The following is a 20,081-nucleotide window of genomic DNA, read 5'->3' on the forward strand; positions in this document are numbered from 1 at the left end:
TGCTCCTCTCTGACACACTTTACACTAAATGTTTAGATTTGCAGAGGGTGTATTTTGTTGCAAAGCTGTTGTGTTGTTTTGCGTTACATTACGCAGATGTTCATGTTATTGTGTGTGTCCCCTGTTCATCAACATAGTGCTGCTGTGCTTTCTTTGCACTAGAACAAAAACCCCTGGGGGATGCATTTATGCAAACACATGGTAGGTAATGGTTTTCTGCCTTTTTTTCTATGGCTGTGGCCTTTTCAGAGTTTCTGCTGTGCTGCTTGGCCTGCGGAGAGAGTTCAGCTGATAATGATCGTTTATCCAACAAAACTGCCCTGGCCTTTGTTAGGCGGCCTCATCTCTTGCTCTTCTTCCTGTTCTCTTCGGTCTTAAGTGACAGGCTGATGGCTGTGCTCATTGGCAGACGTGGACAAGCACTTTATTAACTCTCCAAAATCCCCTGCAACATATTTTCTTCCACTCTAAACTACAGTTTTTTAATATAATAAGCACAATTTCTGTGAAAAAATCCTCAATATTAATTAGTCTTCATGGTGTCGGACAAGTAGTGATCACTGGGGGGCACTAGCATGCAGTTGAAGGCTTTCACAGCGTTTATTGACTGTTAAATGAATGTCACTTTGTGGGTCTTGTGGAAAGAAAAGGAAAGATCTGCCAGTAATATAAGCAAAGATGCATTTACTGCTTGAAGCTTTTCGAAGGGCTATTGCAGACAAAGTGCAGCCTATATGAGTAACTGCTAAATGAGTAAAACATGAATGGATTTAATGCCAGTTAACTAATAGAAACTGACTAATAGGTGAGCCTTGTTTTTAAAAAAGAAACAGGGTCTGCTGGCGTGCTCTGACCCTAAATGGCTCCACTTTGTTTTGTTTCTCCAATTAAACCTGATCCTGTGTTGTTTCATCGAATGTGTTGTGATCAATCGCCATAGCCCTCACCGCGTTTGAGTCTCATCTCTTGTTTGTTAGAGCTGGTTAGATCTGCTGGTTGAATAAGCACGCTGCGTTTAACGCTGTTTATCTTGTAAATTGTTTCCTGTTGCTTCTCGCGTCTGCTAAAAACTTTTAAAAAATTTAGTGCAGCTAATTGTTAGGAAATTGCTTCCCCTTCCTCTTCCTCCTGATCTTTTCACTGAGCAGCTGTGGAAAGCCTGTGAGTGAAAACAGATAATAAAGGCAGGACAGAGACGGTCACACACTGAGGATTAAATCGTAAACAGGCTTTCCGCTCTTGTGTCAGTGGAGCTGTCCACGGCCGTGGTGCTGAAACCATTCTTGGCAGTGAGCTGGTTGTGCGGTTCCCTCGGGCCGTGTGAGGCGCTGTGCAATGACAGCAGGACCAAAATGCTGTGTTTGGTACTATCTGTGTTTAGTCCCATCATCCAGCCAGAAAGATATGAGCTTCATTTTGCAGCACTGTGAAAATTTATCATTGTGTCCAACCACTTTGTCTCTACACTTGCTTCAGCGTGTTTCATTTCTTCCATTTTTCCATCTTCACTTTGGGCAGGTAGCATTTTACATTCTCTAGAGCTGGTCCATTTATCTGCTTTAAATTTTTCTGTTGCTGCAGACTGGATGGTTTTTACTGACACAGTGATGCACAGATCTGAGCTTACTCAAAAAAAAAAAAAACCCTCACTGTGTAACAGCTTTAAGTAAACATGACCAAGGATTAAATTTTGTTGATAAATACAATACTTATCGGTGATCCCAGCTTATAGTCGAAACTCTTGAAATACACAGAGGAGTAAACTGTGACCAGCAGACAGATGTAAGATATCACAACAACATTCCCTTTAAGATGCTTTAAGGTAAGATAAAGACCTAATAACAGAGAAAATAACAGAGAAAAAAACCCCAATAATCAAACAACCCCCTTTGAGCAAACACTTGGCGACAGTGGGAAGGAAAAACTCCCTTTAAACAGGAAGAAATCTCTCAAGAACCAGTCTCAGGGAGGGGCAGCCATCTGCCAAGGCAGGATAAAAGACACGCTGTGGAAGAGCACACGACATTAATAATAACTAATGATTAAATGCAGAGTGGCGTGTAAATGCATAGTGAGTGAAGAAGAAGAAGAATGCCCAGTGCGCTCAGTGCCATCATTTGGCATGCAGAAATAATTATTTGTGAAGTATTAAACCTCATAGTTATTTCTGTTGTGGTACTGCATACACAGCATGATTTTTAACAGTGAATATGATGATTCTCAGGGCCCAGATATTTGGATTGAAGTGAATCCTTAAAGATTTTAGTCCAAAGATCTGAAGAAATTCTCCAGCTGAGCACGAGACTCCTTCAAGTGTAATCAGTACTGTTGCATTTTTTTCCTGATCTCACAGCCAACACACAAATTCCCAAATTCCCCAAATTTCCAAGTAAGTAAAACAGATCTAAGTGTAGAATATCCTTGAATGCATGGTGTATTTCTTAATGGTTACCTTAGCAAAAGCAGTCAACAATAAGTATTAATATTATGATTTTATATGCTTTTGAAACTTTGCATGTTTACCTTGATCTTTAGAGTCTGCTCTGCTTATTCTTATTAATGTATTGATGCACAGATTGCAGAAAGATAACATGCCATCACCTCGCTTGTAAACAAGCAATAATTAGCCCTTAGGGCTGCAACAAGACCGCTGATGAAATCATTATTGCAACTAGAGAATCTTTCCCTCATTCTCATACGCAGGCTGTGTCAGTGACTCGCATCACTGACTTTTTTTGGTGTGTTTCTCTTTTTCTGGGATTGTTCAGTTCCTTTCTCCCCAGCAGATGATCGGTTCAAAAGGCCAAGAGGCCTGCACAGACTGTACATGACTTCAGAAGAAACTGTCTCTCCAGCATGAGAGCACCCTGCGTGCATGCGTGTGCGCGGCTGTGTGTGTGGCACAAATAGGCAGGCAAGCTGTGCTAACAAGAATGTGGATTGTGTGTGCTCGCAGAGATGTGGCGCACGGTGAGAAAGTTACAGTATAAACAATGTTTTGTCAGGAACCGAGACTATTTCTGCTCGATGTGGGAGGACGATATAACACTGCTTCTCAAGAGCGAGGCCAGCAGCAAGCCTTTGTTTTATTGGCATACAGTACAGCAGCGGTGGCAGTACACTGGAGCGAATATGATTTTTATGGCTATAGACGCTCTATGCAAATCCATTCCCCAAACTGCGATGTAGATAGCATTAACAGCCATGAGTGTATTCAAACTTTAGTAAGATAGGAGCACCAATCCCATCTGAAAAGAGTCCACGCTTATAACTGAAAGTATTTTGTTCTTCTCGCATTGATTCTTGTTTCCATTTCCTGTATAATGGACTTGCCAGTAATAATGAGTGCCCGCAGTGATGTGATACAAGCTGACAGGTCTCCATATTATCAGTTGCTGCAAGCTCAGAGCTGAGCAGAGAGGAGTCTGGTAAGACTAAATATAGGCCCAGGTGGAAGGACAAAACCTTGAGCTCCCCTCTACATTCTGCAAGGAACGAAAAGGAGCAGTGCAGTGTTTTTGTGTGTCTTGTCTAATACATTTCCTTATACGGATAAATAGTCTGCAGTCAACCGGATTCACAAAGGGGTTATATATAAAATACAGAAATGACCTGTTTTGCAGGGGGAGGGGGGGTTATGTTATTGATGTCCACATTTTAAAAAATTCAGCCCTTTTTGGTCACTTAAAATATCTTCATATATATATATATATATATATATATATATATATATATATATATATATATGTTGCAATTTCTGCTGCCCTCTTGGCCCGATCTCTTTTGCAAAATGTCACCGAGAGTTTTACATGCATACATAAAAGATATAAAAAAAAATGATTGCAGCTTCTACCTCTGACAGAAATGTTCTTTCTGCTTTAAAATGACTTGATATCATTCACGAGAGATATTTTTTTGAAACGTTTCACAGATTTTAATCCAATTAATCATTTACATCACGTTAAATACCGACAATTATATGTTGGCAAATACCGGAAATCACTTTTTGGCACAGCAGCTGGCGGCATAGCTCGGTTGTTTCCGTTTCCACTGCAGAGAGGTCCAGCCTGGTGGTGCTAAGTTCTGCAAAGAAGTCAATTTGACCTTTTTCGGTTTTCATTTTCGTTAAACTTAGAACCTGAAACTTCCTCTAAATTGACAATTTCTTCAAATAAGAGACCCGCAAGTAGCACCGAATCTAATTAACTGAAAAGAATCATGTAGGGTTTTTTGTTGTTGTTGTTTTTTTGACATTTTTTAAGCACATCCAGCTGTCGTGGATTACACCACTCCCGCTCCGAGGTAAACCGAACCTCCCACATGGCAGCGGTCCGCAGATTTCTGCACGTCAGCTGCTGAACTTTGCGCCGTCTGCACCCACGGTATCTCTGCGTTATTCTAGCAAATCACTCGTGGATAGCCTCGAACACTTTACGCGCATTCTCACTCTCTTCCTCTCCCTCTGCCTCTCTCTCTCTCTCTCTGCCTCTCTCTCTCTCTCTCTCGGTGTGCTCCCCCTCTTTTCTCCGCTTCATTTTTTCTGCACCTGTCAGCAGCGGACGTGTGCGCGGCTCTTCTCTCCTCTTTTTCTTCTTGATTTGGCGTCATGACTTCGGCAAAAGACGCCGCTAACGGGCCGGGGAAAGTGGCTCAGCATCAGCAGCAGGATCAGGTAGGTCTTCAGGGGAGCTGACTCCTAATTGTTCCGCTCCTTATCTTTCGGAAGCAGCGGAGGCGCAAACAGTTTTTTCTTCTTCACGAAAATCAAAGAAACATATTCGAAACAGCCTGGCTTTCTATTAGATTGCATGTTATCTGTCTGCGTGTATGTGTGTTTCTGTGTGTTTGACTCACAAATCAGCAGCTGGAAAAGATTTTGAGTGCTGCAGGTTGAATGTATGCTGCCTCCTTCTAAACTTCTGCCTAAATATTGAATGAGCTCCTATTGAAACCTCAGCCCACATGTGTAGCTTCTATAATGGAACCTGTTGGTGTCCTGTTTTCATTAACAATTTGACAGCTTCTGGTGACAGCACAGAGTTTTTAGGAATGTTTGGTTGTGTGTGTGTGTGTGTCTGTAGAGGGGGGTGTTCAGTTGACAAAATCATGCATTTTGCATGTGAGCAACTGTGTGTGCCAGAGAAAAAAATGGAAAGAAACAGAATGCGAGAGAGTGGGTGTTAATTGCTCTGTGTTCTGTTAACTAATTCAGTTTAAATTGTGCTCAGTATGAGGCTATAGGGAACACTGTGAGGTGATGTAATGGCACACACACACACACACACTACTTGTGAGTTTACATAACTGAGCTTCTGGCATTGATGGCATAATTTAGGTTGAAAAGTGCTTCACCAAAATCAGCTCGTTTGGCGTATGGAGCAGAAACATGTCGAAAATAAAACTAGTTGCATAACAGCTGTTCATTGTTTTTTTTTTTTGGCTCAAATGCAGCACTGAATACACAAGACTCATAATAAAGGTTAATTTCACTGAGGTGATGAGGGTTATTCACTGTGACTGCTGATTGGTCAGCGCGTAATGAAGTGTAGCATCTGTAAAAGTGGAACTCATCTGACTGCTTCCTGTGCCTCAACTTGCATGAAGTTTTCTTTCTCGTCTCTCCAGTGCAGTCACAGCACCTTTGAATATTTTAGGTGTAAAGTGTTTATTTTTGCGTCGCATTCATACATTTATAAAAGCGAGAGTGCGGAGTCGACAGCGGTACAGCAGATCTTTAACCGTGAAATCAGATCAATTTTTTTTTAAAGAAGAAAGAGACAGAGAGAGCATGTGAGCTCTTTTGAAGGTTGAGAGGAAGTCGGGCGTCAAACATGAAAAAAGGAGAGCTCGGAAAGCTAAAGGCACATGGGCTCATCTGCACATCACTGCAACTCACATAATACACAGCTATCACACGCACAAGCGGCAAACGTTTCACTTTTGTTGAAGAAAGGAGCAGTATGTCTTTATTCCCATCCAGCGATTTCTATATGCGACCGGCCTCGACTTACTTTGTTTCTCTGTGCAAAACACTTTGCATGAGACAACAGCAGGCAGCATGCTTCCTGCTTGGATGGGAAGCTTGGAAAATATAACGCTGACTGTGTAGCTCCAACAGTGACCTTGCTCGTTGGAAATATCAGCTTCAAATGCGAATGCCCGCCTGTGTGTCTGCTCTTTAATGGTGCGGAGACAGAGGCAGAGAGATAAAGATATCATAGCAGAGGAAGTAGCGTGCAGGGAGCAAACACATCTGAGATTTGAACACTGTCTGTAATGCAGGCTGTGCACTTCATCCATAGAGCCTTAATAAAACTTGTATAGGGGAACAGGTGGAAACTTTTTCTCTCTCTTTAAAAAAAACAAAAAAAACAAAAGCTGCCTTCATTAGGAAAGTCGTTACACGCCCAGGAAATGTACCTACATGCTCTTTATCTGACACGCCATGATTATTGCTCTCTTTTGTTGAGCACCACTGCAACACTCTAGCATCATTGATTATCATGATGGTTTGAAGGCGCCGCACAAATTTGCCACTGCACAATATTTTTTTTGTTTCATGCCTCCTCCATTACTGTAGTTGCTGTTGTTCAATGCTATTGGTTATTGTCTTGTTCAAGGTAGCAGGGCTGTCATTTAAACCATAAGTACCCATCCAGACGGGGGGGGGGGGGGGGGGGGGGGGAATCAAAGGTGATGTGCAGGGGAAAAAAGAGAACCCGTTACCAGGTGAATTAAATGAGTACACAAACGTCATTAAATGAAATTTCAATGCTGCAGATTTTTTTTTCCTGATCCCTTATCATATTAGGTCCTTATTTTTCTGCAGGTAATTATTCTGAAAGAAGACAAGCTGTCCTCTTTTTCCTCTTAACTGAAAATGGATTTAATTTTTAGGAGCATATTTAAAGAGAAAGCATTCAATTTGAAAAAGGGGGATTTTAAAAACAGCAAGGGGCACTTCCAGCTGATCTATTCTCCAGTGATTCCACTTCAGTCACGCTGTTGTGTGCAACAGTTCTTCTGATGATTGAAAGATAGCCGAGCCAGTTTTGTTCAGAGGCAGGCAGCGATTTGAGTCTTCTCAAAAAAACCATCTTAACCTCCATCTTTCCCTCGTCCCTAGTGAATAGAGTCAGGGAGTTTTAATGCTTTATCATTTTTACTTTTCTCATCTCCTCCCCAGCTTCTGTTATCCATTCCTACAAAAACAAATGAAGAGGCGCACGCAGACGAGAATATACTTTTTTATATCTCTGCTTTTGTTTTTTTTTCTGTGCGCCTGAAAACAACGCCCATTTCCCACTTTGTCCCGAGGCTTCTTCTTATCGTTGAGGCGTACAGAAATTATTTATTCTTCGCAGACTGGATTTCCTCCCCATCTGTCTTGTGATTTTTTTTCCAGACTATTAACATGAGGATGGGTCACCCAGGAAATCAGTGAACCTTCAATCATAGCAACACTGTAAGCCTCTTTACCTTGATGTAGTTTTTAGTTCTGGGGAAACATTAAAGTTTCCCACTCACTCCCAACCAGTCACAGCAGATGGCCACCTGTCGCTGAGCCTGGTTCTGCTGGATGTTTCTTCCTGTTAAAAAGGAGGGTTTTTTCTCCCCACTGTCGCCAAGTGTTTGTTCATAAGGGGTCCGATGATTGTTGGTGTTTTCTCTGTAATGTTGTATTACCTTACAATAAAAGTGCTTTGAGGCGACTGTTGTTGTGATTTGGTGCTATAATAAAATTGAATTAAATCATTGCCTGCAATCATTTTTCAATATTTGGCTCATTTTTGGGATCTCTAGTGTGCATGTAGTGAGAAAGAAGCTGGCAGTGTAGTAACAAGGTCTTTATAAAGGCCACAGAAGGCTTCAGTGACTTCAAGTAAATCAAAAGCAGCAAAATGCGAGACTACAAAGCAGCAACATGCTAAAGCAGTTTAGGCCTGAGTAGCACTGGTTTAGGCACCTGTCGATGACCGGATGGCAAATGGTTGGTGGTAAACTAAACACTGAGTGGTAGTGTGAAAAAGTGTGACGCAAATCAGAAACGGAGACGGCTTTCAAAATTGGGCCATTTGAACTGTTTTGGTTGCAGAGCTAAAGCACAACTTTTACTTTGAAGGGGAACTGTCTGTGTATCCAGTTTGGTTTGCACTTTTCAGTTTCTCTGCTGCTTGCTGAGTAGTTTGCGAGTGTTTGTAGGTAAATCGTGTCTTCCGTGCAGACTATTGGTGACCGCAGCAATCTGCTACCAGTTTCACGACTGCGTCCAACTTCAAACAACTGCCAGTTAGAAAGGAGCAACTTTTCCTTTGTGACTGGTGTTTACCAAATGATCTTTGGCTGGTCTCTAGGCCAGTGTGCCTGGGGTCTTAAATAACACACACTAGGATGTGTAGAAGGCCTGATGTGGGGTCTGCCAGGACTGTAGGATGAACTTGACTTTGTGGCCTCCCTTCACATTAACTGTCACATTCATAGATGGTGAAGTTTCTCAGTCTCATTTCTATTTTCACAAGAAAGAAAATCCACCTGGAGAGAGAACTAGTGCACAAATGAGCAAAATAATGAGGTAAACATGTTGTTCTCATGCCAAAATACAAGAAGCAGAAATGCTGGAACCTTATTTTTAAATTGTTTGGCACACTTTGCACTGTTTACGTAATTTTTGCTGAATCTCTGCAACAGTTTTGATTGTCAAGTAAAGAAGACTTCTCTGTGATGTTGCTGTTTAGTGCCTACTGTAAGCTGTAGATGAGTCGATGGATGCGTAATTTGCCTTTTGGGGGGTTTAACTTGGAGTATAGTTGCACAGCATTTCATCTCAGAACATGTGTGTTTTAAGCCATGTTTCTGACTTTGTGTGCAAGATAAAGAGTCTTAAAGATAAGAATCGCTTAGCTGGACTGCCACTCATAATAAGATGAGTGCGGCCCTTACGTTACTTCTAAATGAGTGGCTGGCTGGGTGTAATATAATTTAAGACGGTCAACATACACAGTGCTGTTGCCTGCAAAGACTGAAGTGTCTAGACCACGGAAGAATATAAGTACCTCATCGGTTACTGAATAATTTATCCCCAGGTGAACACAGATAATGGCATAAAAGCCAGCAGCATAAATCATTTAATATAGTTTTGACTTGTTGTGAAAGAACCACTCAGTGCACTTGTCTTCTTCTCACTTACCACTGCAGTATATCATTGGTGTCGCTAATACTACTGCCATGCCATCGCAACTACGACCGCTGCCACTCACAGAAAATAAGTAGGTCAAAAGTTTTTGGTTCAGAGCTGTACAGGTCCAAGTTTTTATAGTAAGAATGGCTCCAATGATCTTTTCCCTCATCTCTATAAAGGCATTTAACCTTTTTATGTTGTTTTTTTGCAGTTTTAAATTCTGTAATTTTATGGTTTGTTATACTCTCCCCCCACTTTCGAGTTACGCTGCAGCTGCACCCAGCTGTACACCATCAGCTCATCAGCACCAAATGGTAGAAAGACAAAGTTAGCACTGAGATGGTGAACATTAATCAGTGAAGCAGCTAGGGACGTTTGCTGAAAACATTCTCTGGGGATTGGAGCGCCTTGCGAGCTGAGGGTCATCTTACAGATGGAGACGTTTGCTAAGTTTTTGCAGCTCTGCTACAGTAGCTTAGTCATATTATTAGATTCTCATCAGTGAAGAAGCACAAACGCTAAAGCTGTCTACAAAGCTGAAAAGAGAATAAGGTGCAGCAGAGCTTGTCAGTTTAACCAGCCAAGTTTCTTTATTCTTCTGTAGTGCTGACAAAAGGCGACCGAAACGATACAAAAGTTTTAACATGTTAAATTGTGGCTGTGAGAGAAACGACCCAAAGACTTTGTTGCAAAGAATTTTCCTAACAGAGATGAAACGTAGCCGTACTTATCATTAATTTCACATCTAAGGACCAATTTATTACTATTCAAAAGCTTTTCCAGTTGCTATTATAGTTGCTAGTAATTAATTTGACATTAATTCTTTGACTGCGCAGGCCTGTTTCACACCAGGACTCTAATCAGCTCTGCTGTCTTTATAAACATCAAATAATAAAGAAAGCCAAAGGTGGCTGTGGTTAAAAACAAAGTTAAATTAGGAGAATTTTCCATGTTTTCGGTGTTTTGGATCACAAAGTCATGCACAAACAGAGAGATGTTTTCAGAGTATTGCGGCCCAAGACTCTTGCTTCACTCCTTTTCTATACAGTATCTTTACTCTCAATGTAAGTTCATGCTTCCTTTTTACTTTAATTCACCTACTTTGATTGTCTGTGTTATATAGAATAGCTCCCACAGTTTGATTCTCGTGAGTAGGATTGTCACAATGCCAGAATTTCAAACTGGATTCCGATAACCATACTGGTTGGTGCAAATGTATTTGGCTACAGCCCTGTTTATTTCATTTGCTTCTGGTGACTTGGCAGCATATTATTGTTGCTGATCAAATAGAGTTGTTAATTTTGGCTGCTGCTGTCTGTCTACTTGTGGGTAGACTTTTGTCAGCTTCAATCTGGGGCTTTAGAAAAACAGTTTAGACACAAATAATTGTGGTGTGCTGTTAAGTTAACACGGTTTATTGACGTTACAGACTGATTAATACTTCAGTACTGCTGTTGAAACAGGAGCTTTATTGATGAGGACAGGGATTTGGGTTTTTTAAGATGCTTCAGCAGGTTTTTTGTGCTATTGTTCGGCTGGCAGCGAGGGGAAGAGCACGCTGTGTGAAGTTTTGTGTCAGCTGGAGGAGGCAAAGATGCCACTGTTGGTATTAATACTGTTGCAAATGAGTATCTAGTCTGATTATATGATTGTAATTTTTTGCAACTTCCTACTTTACCTCAAAACTTCTATCATGTTTTCAGAGGTATAAAAAGTATAAGTTCTCTGGTTATCTTTGGCCATGACTGAGCGCGCTTCTTCTTAATGTTTTGATTACGTGTGCTGACTTATGTGCCCCGGTTCTAAATACTAAAGAAGTGGCCTGACTCCTGTTCTCTTATCACATCCACAGCCAGGTTACTGTATGTCATCTAAACAGCCTGTTGTTTTCCTTTGTTTCAGTTGAGTTGCAGTTCAAAAAGGACAAAGGCTGGACGGGCACATTGAGGCTGGTGTCCTACTATTCATGAGTCAAAAGCCAGCTGGCATGAATTCTTAATCTCACTCATGAATGGCCATGATTTATTGATGCTGTTCCAGAGGAAAAGTTTCCCCCTATGTCCAAAGGCTACTGCTTCACTCTGAAGTTTTACTGTCCTGAGACAGCGACTACATTACAGTGAAAGGATACATTGAGTTTCAAACATCTACATTCCCTTGTTTCTTTTTCCCCCCTAAATCCTAGGTTAATTTCTCAAGCCCCTTGTTTCCCACATGGCAGTCAGCGGTAATATTAGTCCCTGCTGCACTGTACCAGCGAGCACCATCTTCACTGCAAATCTGACTCAAACAGCTCTCTTGGTTCCCTTGGAAACCAGGTGCTCAAAGATCAGGAAAGATCCATTTCACACTTCAGCAGCAAGCAGAGAGACAAAGAGATGCTTAGACAAAGGGAAAGTGGGAGGGAGAGAGGATTAGCGAGAGAGAGAGCGGTAGGGGGGTAAAGGGAGCTTGACCTTAAAAGATGCCTTCTTTTTACAGCCCCTTTGTCTTGAAACAGAATGGAAATAGCAACAAATAGATCGGGAAAAATTCTTGTTGCGTCCTCTCTCTTGGGGTTTTCTGTCTTTTTAGAGATGCCGGTATGGGTTTATTTAGATGTGTGTCTGTAGAGAAGAGGGTGGAAATGGCTCCGGTTCTAATTTATTGATGCAGCTTTTATTGTATCAGCTGTAACGCATGCAAGCGTGCTCTTCACACACAGACTGACAGAAGGAGATGGCCTGATGCAGAGAGCCAGCCTGCATCTGAAATGCTGCTAAAGGTCAACATTTCCACTTATACACAGATGCAGTTTTTCACTTGTTAAGAGCTTTCCAGAAAACTCAACATCTCCTGCAAACTCCTACAGTTTGCTATATTCTTAAACACGTTGAACACCCGGGAAAAGAAACCATGCATCTAAGGTTAGATTCTATATATCTCTGTAGGGTTTGTTTTCTGGAAGCTGTGGTGATAATTGTCATGCATTTTTATGTAAGTGAATTAGAGTGGAGCTCTCTGTTCTGTGGTTGAGTAGGTGGGTGAAGCGTTGAGCGTTTTAAACAGGGATAAAGCACTCTGCACAGTTAAAGCAATCAGAGCTGAGACACTTTAATAACAGTGGGCTGTATGAGAGAGCAGCTCTATTTTAAAATATACGCTCTTAATGCTCTTAACTAAATAAATGTATACAACATAGAAGCTCATGCTGATGATCCTAACAGAAATGACAATAACTTAGTTATTCTGAAACAAATCCTTACTGTTTTATACCCTCACTTTATTATATATACATATTCTACTGGTCGTATATCAAATATCTAACCAGTCATTCACATGGCAGCAATTCAATGCATTTAGTCATGTAGACAAGGTCAAAAAGACCTGTTGAGGTTCAAATTGAGCCTGAAAATAAGGAAAAAAGGTGATTTTGAACGTTTTATGGTTTATTTATTTCAGAAACTGCTGATCTGCTGAGATTTTTCCCACAAAGTCATCTCTAGGGTTTACAGAGACCGGTCTGAAAAAGGGAAAATGTCCAGTGAGCGGTAAATCTCTGTGTGGAAATGCCTAGTCAGAGGTCAGAGGTTAAAGAAAAATGGCCAAACTGCTTGGAGCTGATAGGAAAGCTACAGCAACTAAAAAAAAAGACTCCATTACAACTAAGGTATGCAGAAAAGTATCTCAGAATGTACAATATGTTAAACCTTGAGATCGTGCAGCTATAACAAGATCATCTAACCAATCCAGTGTCAGGACAAAGGCTGCAGTACGAGCAACTTTCATGAAAATAATCACGGCAAAGCATTTAAACAGACATTATTAATACAACTGTACATGTAAAAACATGTTAGTCATATTGCTTAATCGTGTCTGGCGATTAAGGATCCTGGAAAGGACATCATACCTTCCTTGCCCACAAGCGACTTCTTGGCTTTAAATATATTTTCTCCTCCTGCTGGTAATGCAATTTCTGCATCGGTGTCTATTTCATGCTTTGGCGAGGCAAAGCATGAAATGGACACAATGGACTGGCGTGTCTATTACATGCTTTGCCATTATACTGGGTTGGTCTACAGCAGCAGCAGCAGATCACATCAGATTACAGTACTATCAGCAACTAAGCATCATTTAAAAATCACAGCCTGTCTAAAAAATTGTTGCTCACCACCTCCATCTCTTTATGAGGACAGTGTACTCATCTTCTGATGGCTGCTTCCAGCAGGAAAGTGCACCATGTCACGAAGCTCAAATCATCTCAAACAAGTTTCTTCAACATGGCAATGAATTCACTGTACTCAAATGGCCTTCACAGTCCCCACAAAGTGCACTGGTAATATCGTCTTTAGACTGGGAGCTTTGAGCTTTTTCTAAAGCTAAACCTAAGCAAATGTTGTACCATGAACTCCTTCGTCCAGGTCGAATGTTGATGTGTTTCTGTAGCCTGCCTACCTCTGAATGTGAACCTTTCTACTTTTTACCATATAGGTCTTTATGAAACACTTTTATAATCACTAAATCAAAAGACCCATTCATTTTAAACAAGACATACTCAGACTTACTACTATAAGACAGAAAAAAACGATAAAAGTTGGTAAAACCTGTTCTGTAGTGAGTTATGTTTAAGTTTTTACAAACCACAGCATTGAATAAATATGTACTTTATGTAATACAGTACATAAGTTTCACAACTCTGAGGTGGAAATGCATTCATCTAATAAATTCAGACAGATAAGGGCAATCTCGTATTGGTAAATGTTCAGTACAGCTTCTTACAGCGTTGAGTAGTGTGATGGCCAAACCCGTGGCCACACTCTAAAGTCGGTAACTTTTGTATTTTCATTCTTCATTTGAACATAGTAATACATTTTAGTTACCAATAACTTTATTGATTGGTTCGGATACATTTGTGCTATTTGTAAGCGCGCACATTTAGTTTACTTATGTATTCATACCACTTCATTTCTTTGATTTTTGACTAACCTTTGTCTTTTTATTTCGTACCTGCCATCATCCCTGGGAGTTGCTGGACAAAAGATGGTAGCCAGGGTTTGAAACCTTTAAATACAAAGAGAGATAATTGGACCACACCACCACTTCCTGCTGAAGGGGAGAATGTGTGTTTTCTTTCATTTAAAAACAAGGTATTTGTATTTAATAAAATATTTGAGTTTAGGGTTTAATGGGTTTTTGATTTTCTTCTTTGGTGTTTAGTTTATTAACAAACTAGATTGTACTGCATCGTTTGTAATTTATGATTGTGTTTGTTTGTTACCCCTCATGTGTCACAATGGTCTGATCAGCCATTATATATACCCTTGTATGTCATTTCATGTTTAGGTCAGTTATGTTTGTTTGTAGCAGTCATTTGGCTTGTTAAGGTTGCAGGCTTTGCCTGAGTTTAGTTTTGTTTCTTTGACCTCTTTTATGAGCTCAACATTTATTACTCTTGTAAATATAATTTTGGGGGGTTAAATAAATGGAAACTATATTTTTCTAATAATTCCTGGGACTCCTCCTGTTTTTCAACTCGATCCATCACAAGTAGCTTTGAGGCTCCCCCTCAGTAAGTGCACTAATGCTCACCTTGTTGCAGTGGCTTTGTTGAATGGGCGTTTTAAACAGCTGTGACAGCTGTTTTGACGGTTCTGTTGTCCACCGTGTAGCACAATAAACATCGATCTGATCTTAGTCAGGGCGGTGTTATGCATCCAGAAATATTGACATACCACTTTAATGGTGGCAACCGTTTCAACCTGAGCTGTTTTAATTTTTTAATTTTTAATTTATATATTTTTACGGTGAAGAAGGCAAACGTCCAGCAGTCTTTGATTGTCTATTGATCAGGATTGCGGAAAAGCTCTTTGACTCGTAATTGAATGTTCGACTGTCTGTTTACAGAAACTGCCATCCTGGAAGGAAGCTGCTGCTCCTGTTTGTCAAATCATATATATTCTGCAATTGCACTAGCCCACAGGACCTGTGAGAGATGTATTTGTGATAGAAATAGCGCTCTGCTGTCATTATAGCTGCATTTGTCATAGGTGGAAGAATTGCTGTAACTAAATGTCACAGTGTTTTGAAATATTGTGACGGGAGATTTTTTTTTTCCTTACTTTGTTATGTTGATTATTTCCAAATGCCACGTGTATTGATTGATGTGTTACGCTGGACTGGGTCCTGTTACATTTTTCGCACAGATACACAGACAACTCTATGAAGTGAAAAGTTAGCAGTTGCTGAAAGGAGGTCATTATCAGCAAAGCTGGTCGGAGCATCAGAGCCTTTTATTTCTGGCTCGGTCAGAAGTCTGAAGCGATTGCAGATATCGTGTCTTTCCTATTCGGGCGAGATAACACAGGGAGATTAATATCTTATGAACCCAGCATACGACTCCATACACGCTGTTGTGAAAATCCTTACCTCTGCAGCAATGCATCAGCTTATTGACGTGCCTGCTGTTTTTCTATATGTACTCACTGCCTTCGCTATTGATTTGCTTTGCTGTGAGACAAACTGTGCAGAGACAGTAGGTGCGCAAGCAAAGTAAATACACACAGGTGCCATACACACAGGATCATTTTAAACATTTACTGTATCGTAACTTGCTAAAGTGTGTGACTGGGTGGATGACTGGTTGTGTAAAGCGCTTTGGGGTCCTTAGGGACTAGAAAAGCGCTATACAAATACAGGCCATTTACCATTTAAAGTCTTCAAATATATAAGAAGCGCTGTCTCTGCTCACCAGTTGAGCTGTCTGCTTCTCTCTCCCGTGTACACGCACCCCTCATTAACTCGCGAGTGGTTCACTGAGCCCCTCCGTACCGTATAACCACTCTCCTGACTACAGGCAGAGAGAGACCAGGGCTAATTGGTAACATGGTTATGAGCAGCTGGACTGATACGGGTGGCTGAAGCTGCTCACTTGTCTCACTGACTGTGACCAGAGGCATTAATGTGCAAATGTGCGTGTCTGTTTGTGCGGCCACATAGCTGGCAAGCATGATGCACGGAAATCACATCTGGCTGCAATTTATAACCTCGACTCTTCTACACGCTGGATGCAATAGTGTAGAGCGATACCCTAATGGGTCGCTTCAGAGCCTTCACTTTACACACTTTAATTACAATTAAATTAATATAACTTTGCACACCAGGATATTAGCAATAACCCATAATTATAGCGTTAAAGCATGTTTTTGCACAGAATTTAGAAATTCTAGCGGTTAATTGGTCACCAGCACGTGTCTGGTCAGACTGCTCAGTGCTCAGAGAAACTGCAAAATAACCAGGAGCTACATCTCAGAATCTGCAGGCCTCAGTTAGCATGTTTAATGTTAAAGTTCATGACAGCACAATTAGAAAAAGACTGACTAAGTATGTCTTGTTTGGAAGGGTTTCCAGGAGAAAGCTGCTTCTCTCTAAAAAGAACCTGGCAGTTTGCAAAGCTGCATCTGAATAAATCTCAAGACCTCCGGAACTACTTGACCTCTGTAAACCAAATCAGTGTAAGGCCCTCATACCACCTGTCAAGCATATTGTTGATCATTGAGTTGACCATAAACTCCTCTGCTCCAGAGTCAAAAGCTTGTCCAAAACCGGGTCATGCAACAGTACAATGAGCCTAAACACAGCAGCAAATCCACAACAGAATGACTGAAAAAGAAAAGAATGTTGCTTTGGTCCAGACCTCAATCTGATCTGAATGGCATCAACAAATGCCCACATACCTCAATGAACTGAAGCGATGCTGTAAGGGCGAAGGGGCACACTTCCTCCACAATATTATGAGAAACAAGTCATACAGAAAATGATTACTTCAAGTTACTGCTGCTAAAGATGGTTATTCAGAGGACTGCATGTGTGCACCTGTAAAACCTCACTCTCACAGTTCATTTCTCTCTGTCACCGTCTGCTGAAGGAAAAAAATGGTGATAGTGCCTTTGTTTTCCATAATATCTTCCTCTGTGCTTAAATGGTAAATGGTCAAATAACTGGAGCAGCTGTGGAAACTCTGCCCTGTACGAGAGTGAGAAGGTTGGTGAGGAGATGGGCATGCTGTGGTAGTTATTTTATTGACTGTTTCCATTTCTGTAAAAGTCACACAGTGTGCCACTGAACTGAAAACAGCAAACTCTTTTAGAAAGTCGCTGGTCTCTTTTTTCTGCTTACACAGACCTGCAACTGTAACACTAATTCACCTTTGGCACAACACTGACCCAAGACATACTGCCAGGACAATGCAAAGTCATGACTATCCAGAAGGGCCTAGCCTGAGCTTTAAGCCTTGTGGGGAGACCTAAAGATGGTGTGCAAGTCAGTAAAAGGCTTATTTTAAATTACAAATTTCAGTTTTTGAGTTTCAATAAACTGAAAAATAGAGTCTTAAATATACAGCATACTAAAGTGCAAAAAACAACCAAAGTTGGACACTAATTTCTAAAAGGATCTATGTGTCAGATGATGACATTTCTAAATAGTCTAATCGGTCTTGAAAATGCAAATATTTGACATGTGTGCCCGCCAAGCGAAGTTATAAGCCCCCAATCTTAAAGGCAGAGTGAGTGAAAGACAGCTCCGAGTTCAGGAGGTTAGCACTCATCTGCAGTTATTCCAGAAAACTGTCTGTTCCTGTTGCTTTCTAATGGACGCAGTGTGTCAAGAGGCAGTTGATGGCGCGTGCTTGTGCCGACAAATCACACAGTAAAGCCACTCAAGGGCTTTTACATTGAAATACTTGAAGATGTGTTTTTGATTGTTGGTCAGTCTCCTCACTGCTGCATGCTGCACTTTTGCACTTAAAGTGTTTTGTGTGTCCTGTGGATTTTTGCAGTACGTGCGTTTCAAACAGTGTTGATTAGCCATCTACCATCTGCTGGGCTCCGTGAGGAGAGCAGCTCATTATTCTGCCTGTTGTGTCTGTGTTGAAGCCGTAGCGCCGCTCCAGCTATCAGGCGAAGCTGCGGGGACTCTTCGTATACGAGCAGCGGGGAGCAACTGGATGATGCGCTGTTGCTGCGCACAAGTGGCTGAGTTATCAGCATCTGTCTGACAGAATGAGCTGTCCTCCGGCCAATCTCTACCTCCAACTGTGACAGTACAAAATAGTTCTTTTTTTATTTATGATGAGGTGAACTCTAAACCATTGTACAAAAAATACAATCACCTGAATGTTGTTGCACAACATCTTCTATGGTGAAGTAGAATTGTAGCACTGGAAGTACTTTATTTGCTGCCTATGGGTGCTTGATAGGTGGTATTTTTTCGCTTCTGTTTGTTTTTGCCTCATTGTAATGTAATATTTATGTTTTTCAGGACCTTGTTGGCAGCGCCCCACCTCAGAGGAACTGGAAGGGAATAGCCATAGCCCTGCTGGTCATCCTGATCATCTGTTCTCTGATTGTCACCTCTGTTATCCTGCTCAGCCCTGGTGTGTATAGCCCTCTAGGAAATGCACACAAATACACAAACCTGCATGCAAATATGCTAAAACTCAGTGGATGTGTATTTCCAAGGATGCCGAGGATGCTTAATCCTCTTAGGTTATTATATTTATTCAAACAAAATGAGTAATTTGCATCACGTTACCCGTCCAGTTTCCTAGGAATTATGTGCATTCATAACTGACTATGCCAACGATTTAAACTTATGCAAAAATTACAGTCTTCTCTTTAATATTTCCAGATACTGTACTGAAGTAGTATTTTCAAGTATCTGTACTTGAGTTTTATTTATTTGACATATTTTTACTTTTATTTCCTACATTTTTACACAAGTATCTGCACTTGTTAATCCTTACATTTTCAGAACAGGACAGGAAGATGAGAGGATAGATTTAAAGATAAGGAGTTCTCAGTGGTATCTGATAAACTGGAAATATAAAGCTTACATGTAGTGTCCACATTTTTTAATCTTATATTGGATCTGTATATGAAATAAAGTTATTTTTTCATATTGTAAAACGTCCAGCAAACCAATCTAATTTTTATACTAACTTTGTGTTGTTCAAGTGCTCTGCAGTTTGGTGCAGGATAAACAGGTTAGCTTGTTGTACTGTGGTGAATTCAGTAACTGAATTCAGTATTTAGACCAGCTGCATAGGGTCTAGTATAAAGACAGAATAAATACTATACTGTCAGTGTAGTTGATGGAAATCTGCCAAGGAAGTAAACAAAAATCAAAACATCTGCTTGCCTGTTGCTGAGTTCAGTTGTGTAAATCCACCAAGAGCAGCAGATCAGCTGATCTCAGCCTGTACACAGAGAAAATCTCCTGGATCTCACAACAAAAATGAATGGGTTTCTTTTCTCCAACACTGAGCCAATACAATAACTTAGTGTTCCTAAGATAATTTGTTGTGTTGCTGAATCCCACTTCAACCCTTGTATTTTTTGGTTTAGTTGTGGAAGCGTAATCAGAAATAAAGTTTGTATTTCCATGTACTAAAATTAATCTGTTATTGTATTAAAATAGCATTAAGTTCAGTTAGCTTTGCACAACAAGAGCTCTAGAAAAGCTGCTTTTTACTGTTGGACTTTGAGTTCATTTCAGAGCATGTAAAGTAAATAAGATACATCAGAACTCTTACTGGAGTAGTTTTGAACACAGTTTTGAAGTATCTGTAGTTTTGCCAACTCTGAATGTCTCTGACATGTTGATATTCAGCATTCAGACAGATGAGCTATAAATCAGGAGCTCTCTGGCTGAGGTACCAGTACACACAATATTCCCATTTCTAAACATATATTTACTTATATGTATTTTAATGCTGTCAGTGTTAATCTCGTTAAAATGACGTTAACGGCATAACAGCATTAACGCTGTTAGCTCGTTAACGCCGTTAGCTCGTTAACGCGTTAGCTCGGTTAGCTCGTTAACACGCTAGCGCCGTGCAGCCCCATGCACAGGGCGATCCGTGTTA

The 20,081-nt window shown here is 40.7% G+C and overlaps 1 protein-coding gene across 4 annotated transcripts in view; it reads left to right on the forward strand.

The window, feature by feature from the left end:
* Positions 1 to 20,081, forward strand: part of LOC146497733 (A-type potassium channel modulatory protein DPP6-like) — a 97,533-nt gene that overhangs the window by 40,939 nt on the left and 36,513 nt on the right. For 3 of the 4 annotated variants that reach the window (XM_085142038.1, XM_085142039.1, XM_085142036.1), the window contains exon 2: positions 18,476 to 18,590. In XM_085142038.1, coding sequence (XP_084998164.1) covers positions 18,476 to 18,590 — 115 coding nt within the window. Of the gene's footprint in view, positions 1 to 3,779; positions 4,383 to 4,553; positions 4,673 to 18,475; positions 18,591 to 20,081 lie in introns of those variants that run through there. The other variant, XM_085142037.1, reaches the window with a different exon arrangement.

The sequence above is a fragment of the Neolamprologus multifasciatus genome, chromosome 18, assembly GCF_963576455.1.
Source record: "Neolamprologus multifasciatus chromosome 18, fNeoMul1.2, whole genome shotgun sequence".
NCBI classification, from domain to species: domain Eukaryota; kingdom Metazoa; phylum Chordata; class Actinopteri; order Cichliformes; family Cichlidae; genus Neolamprologus; species Neolamprologus multifasciatus.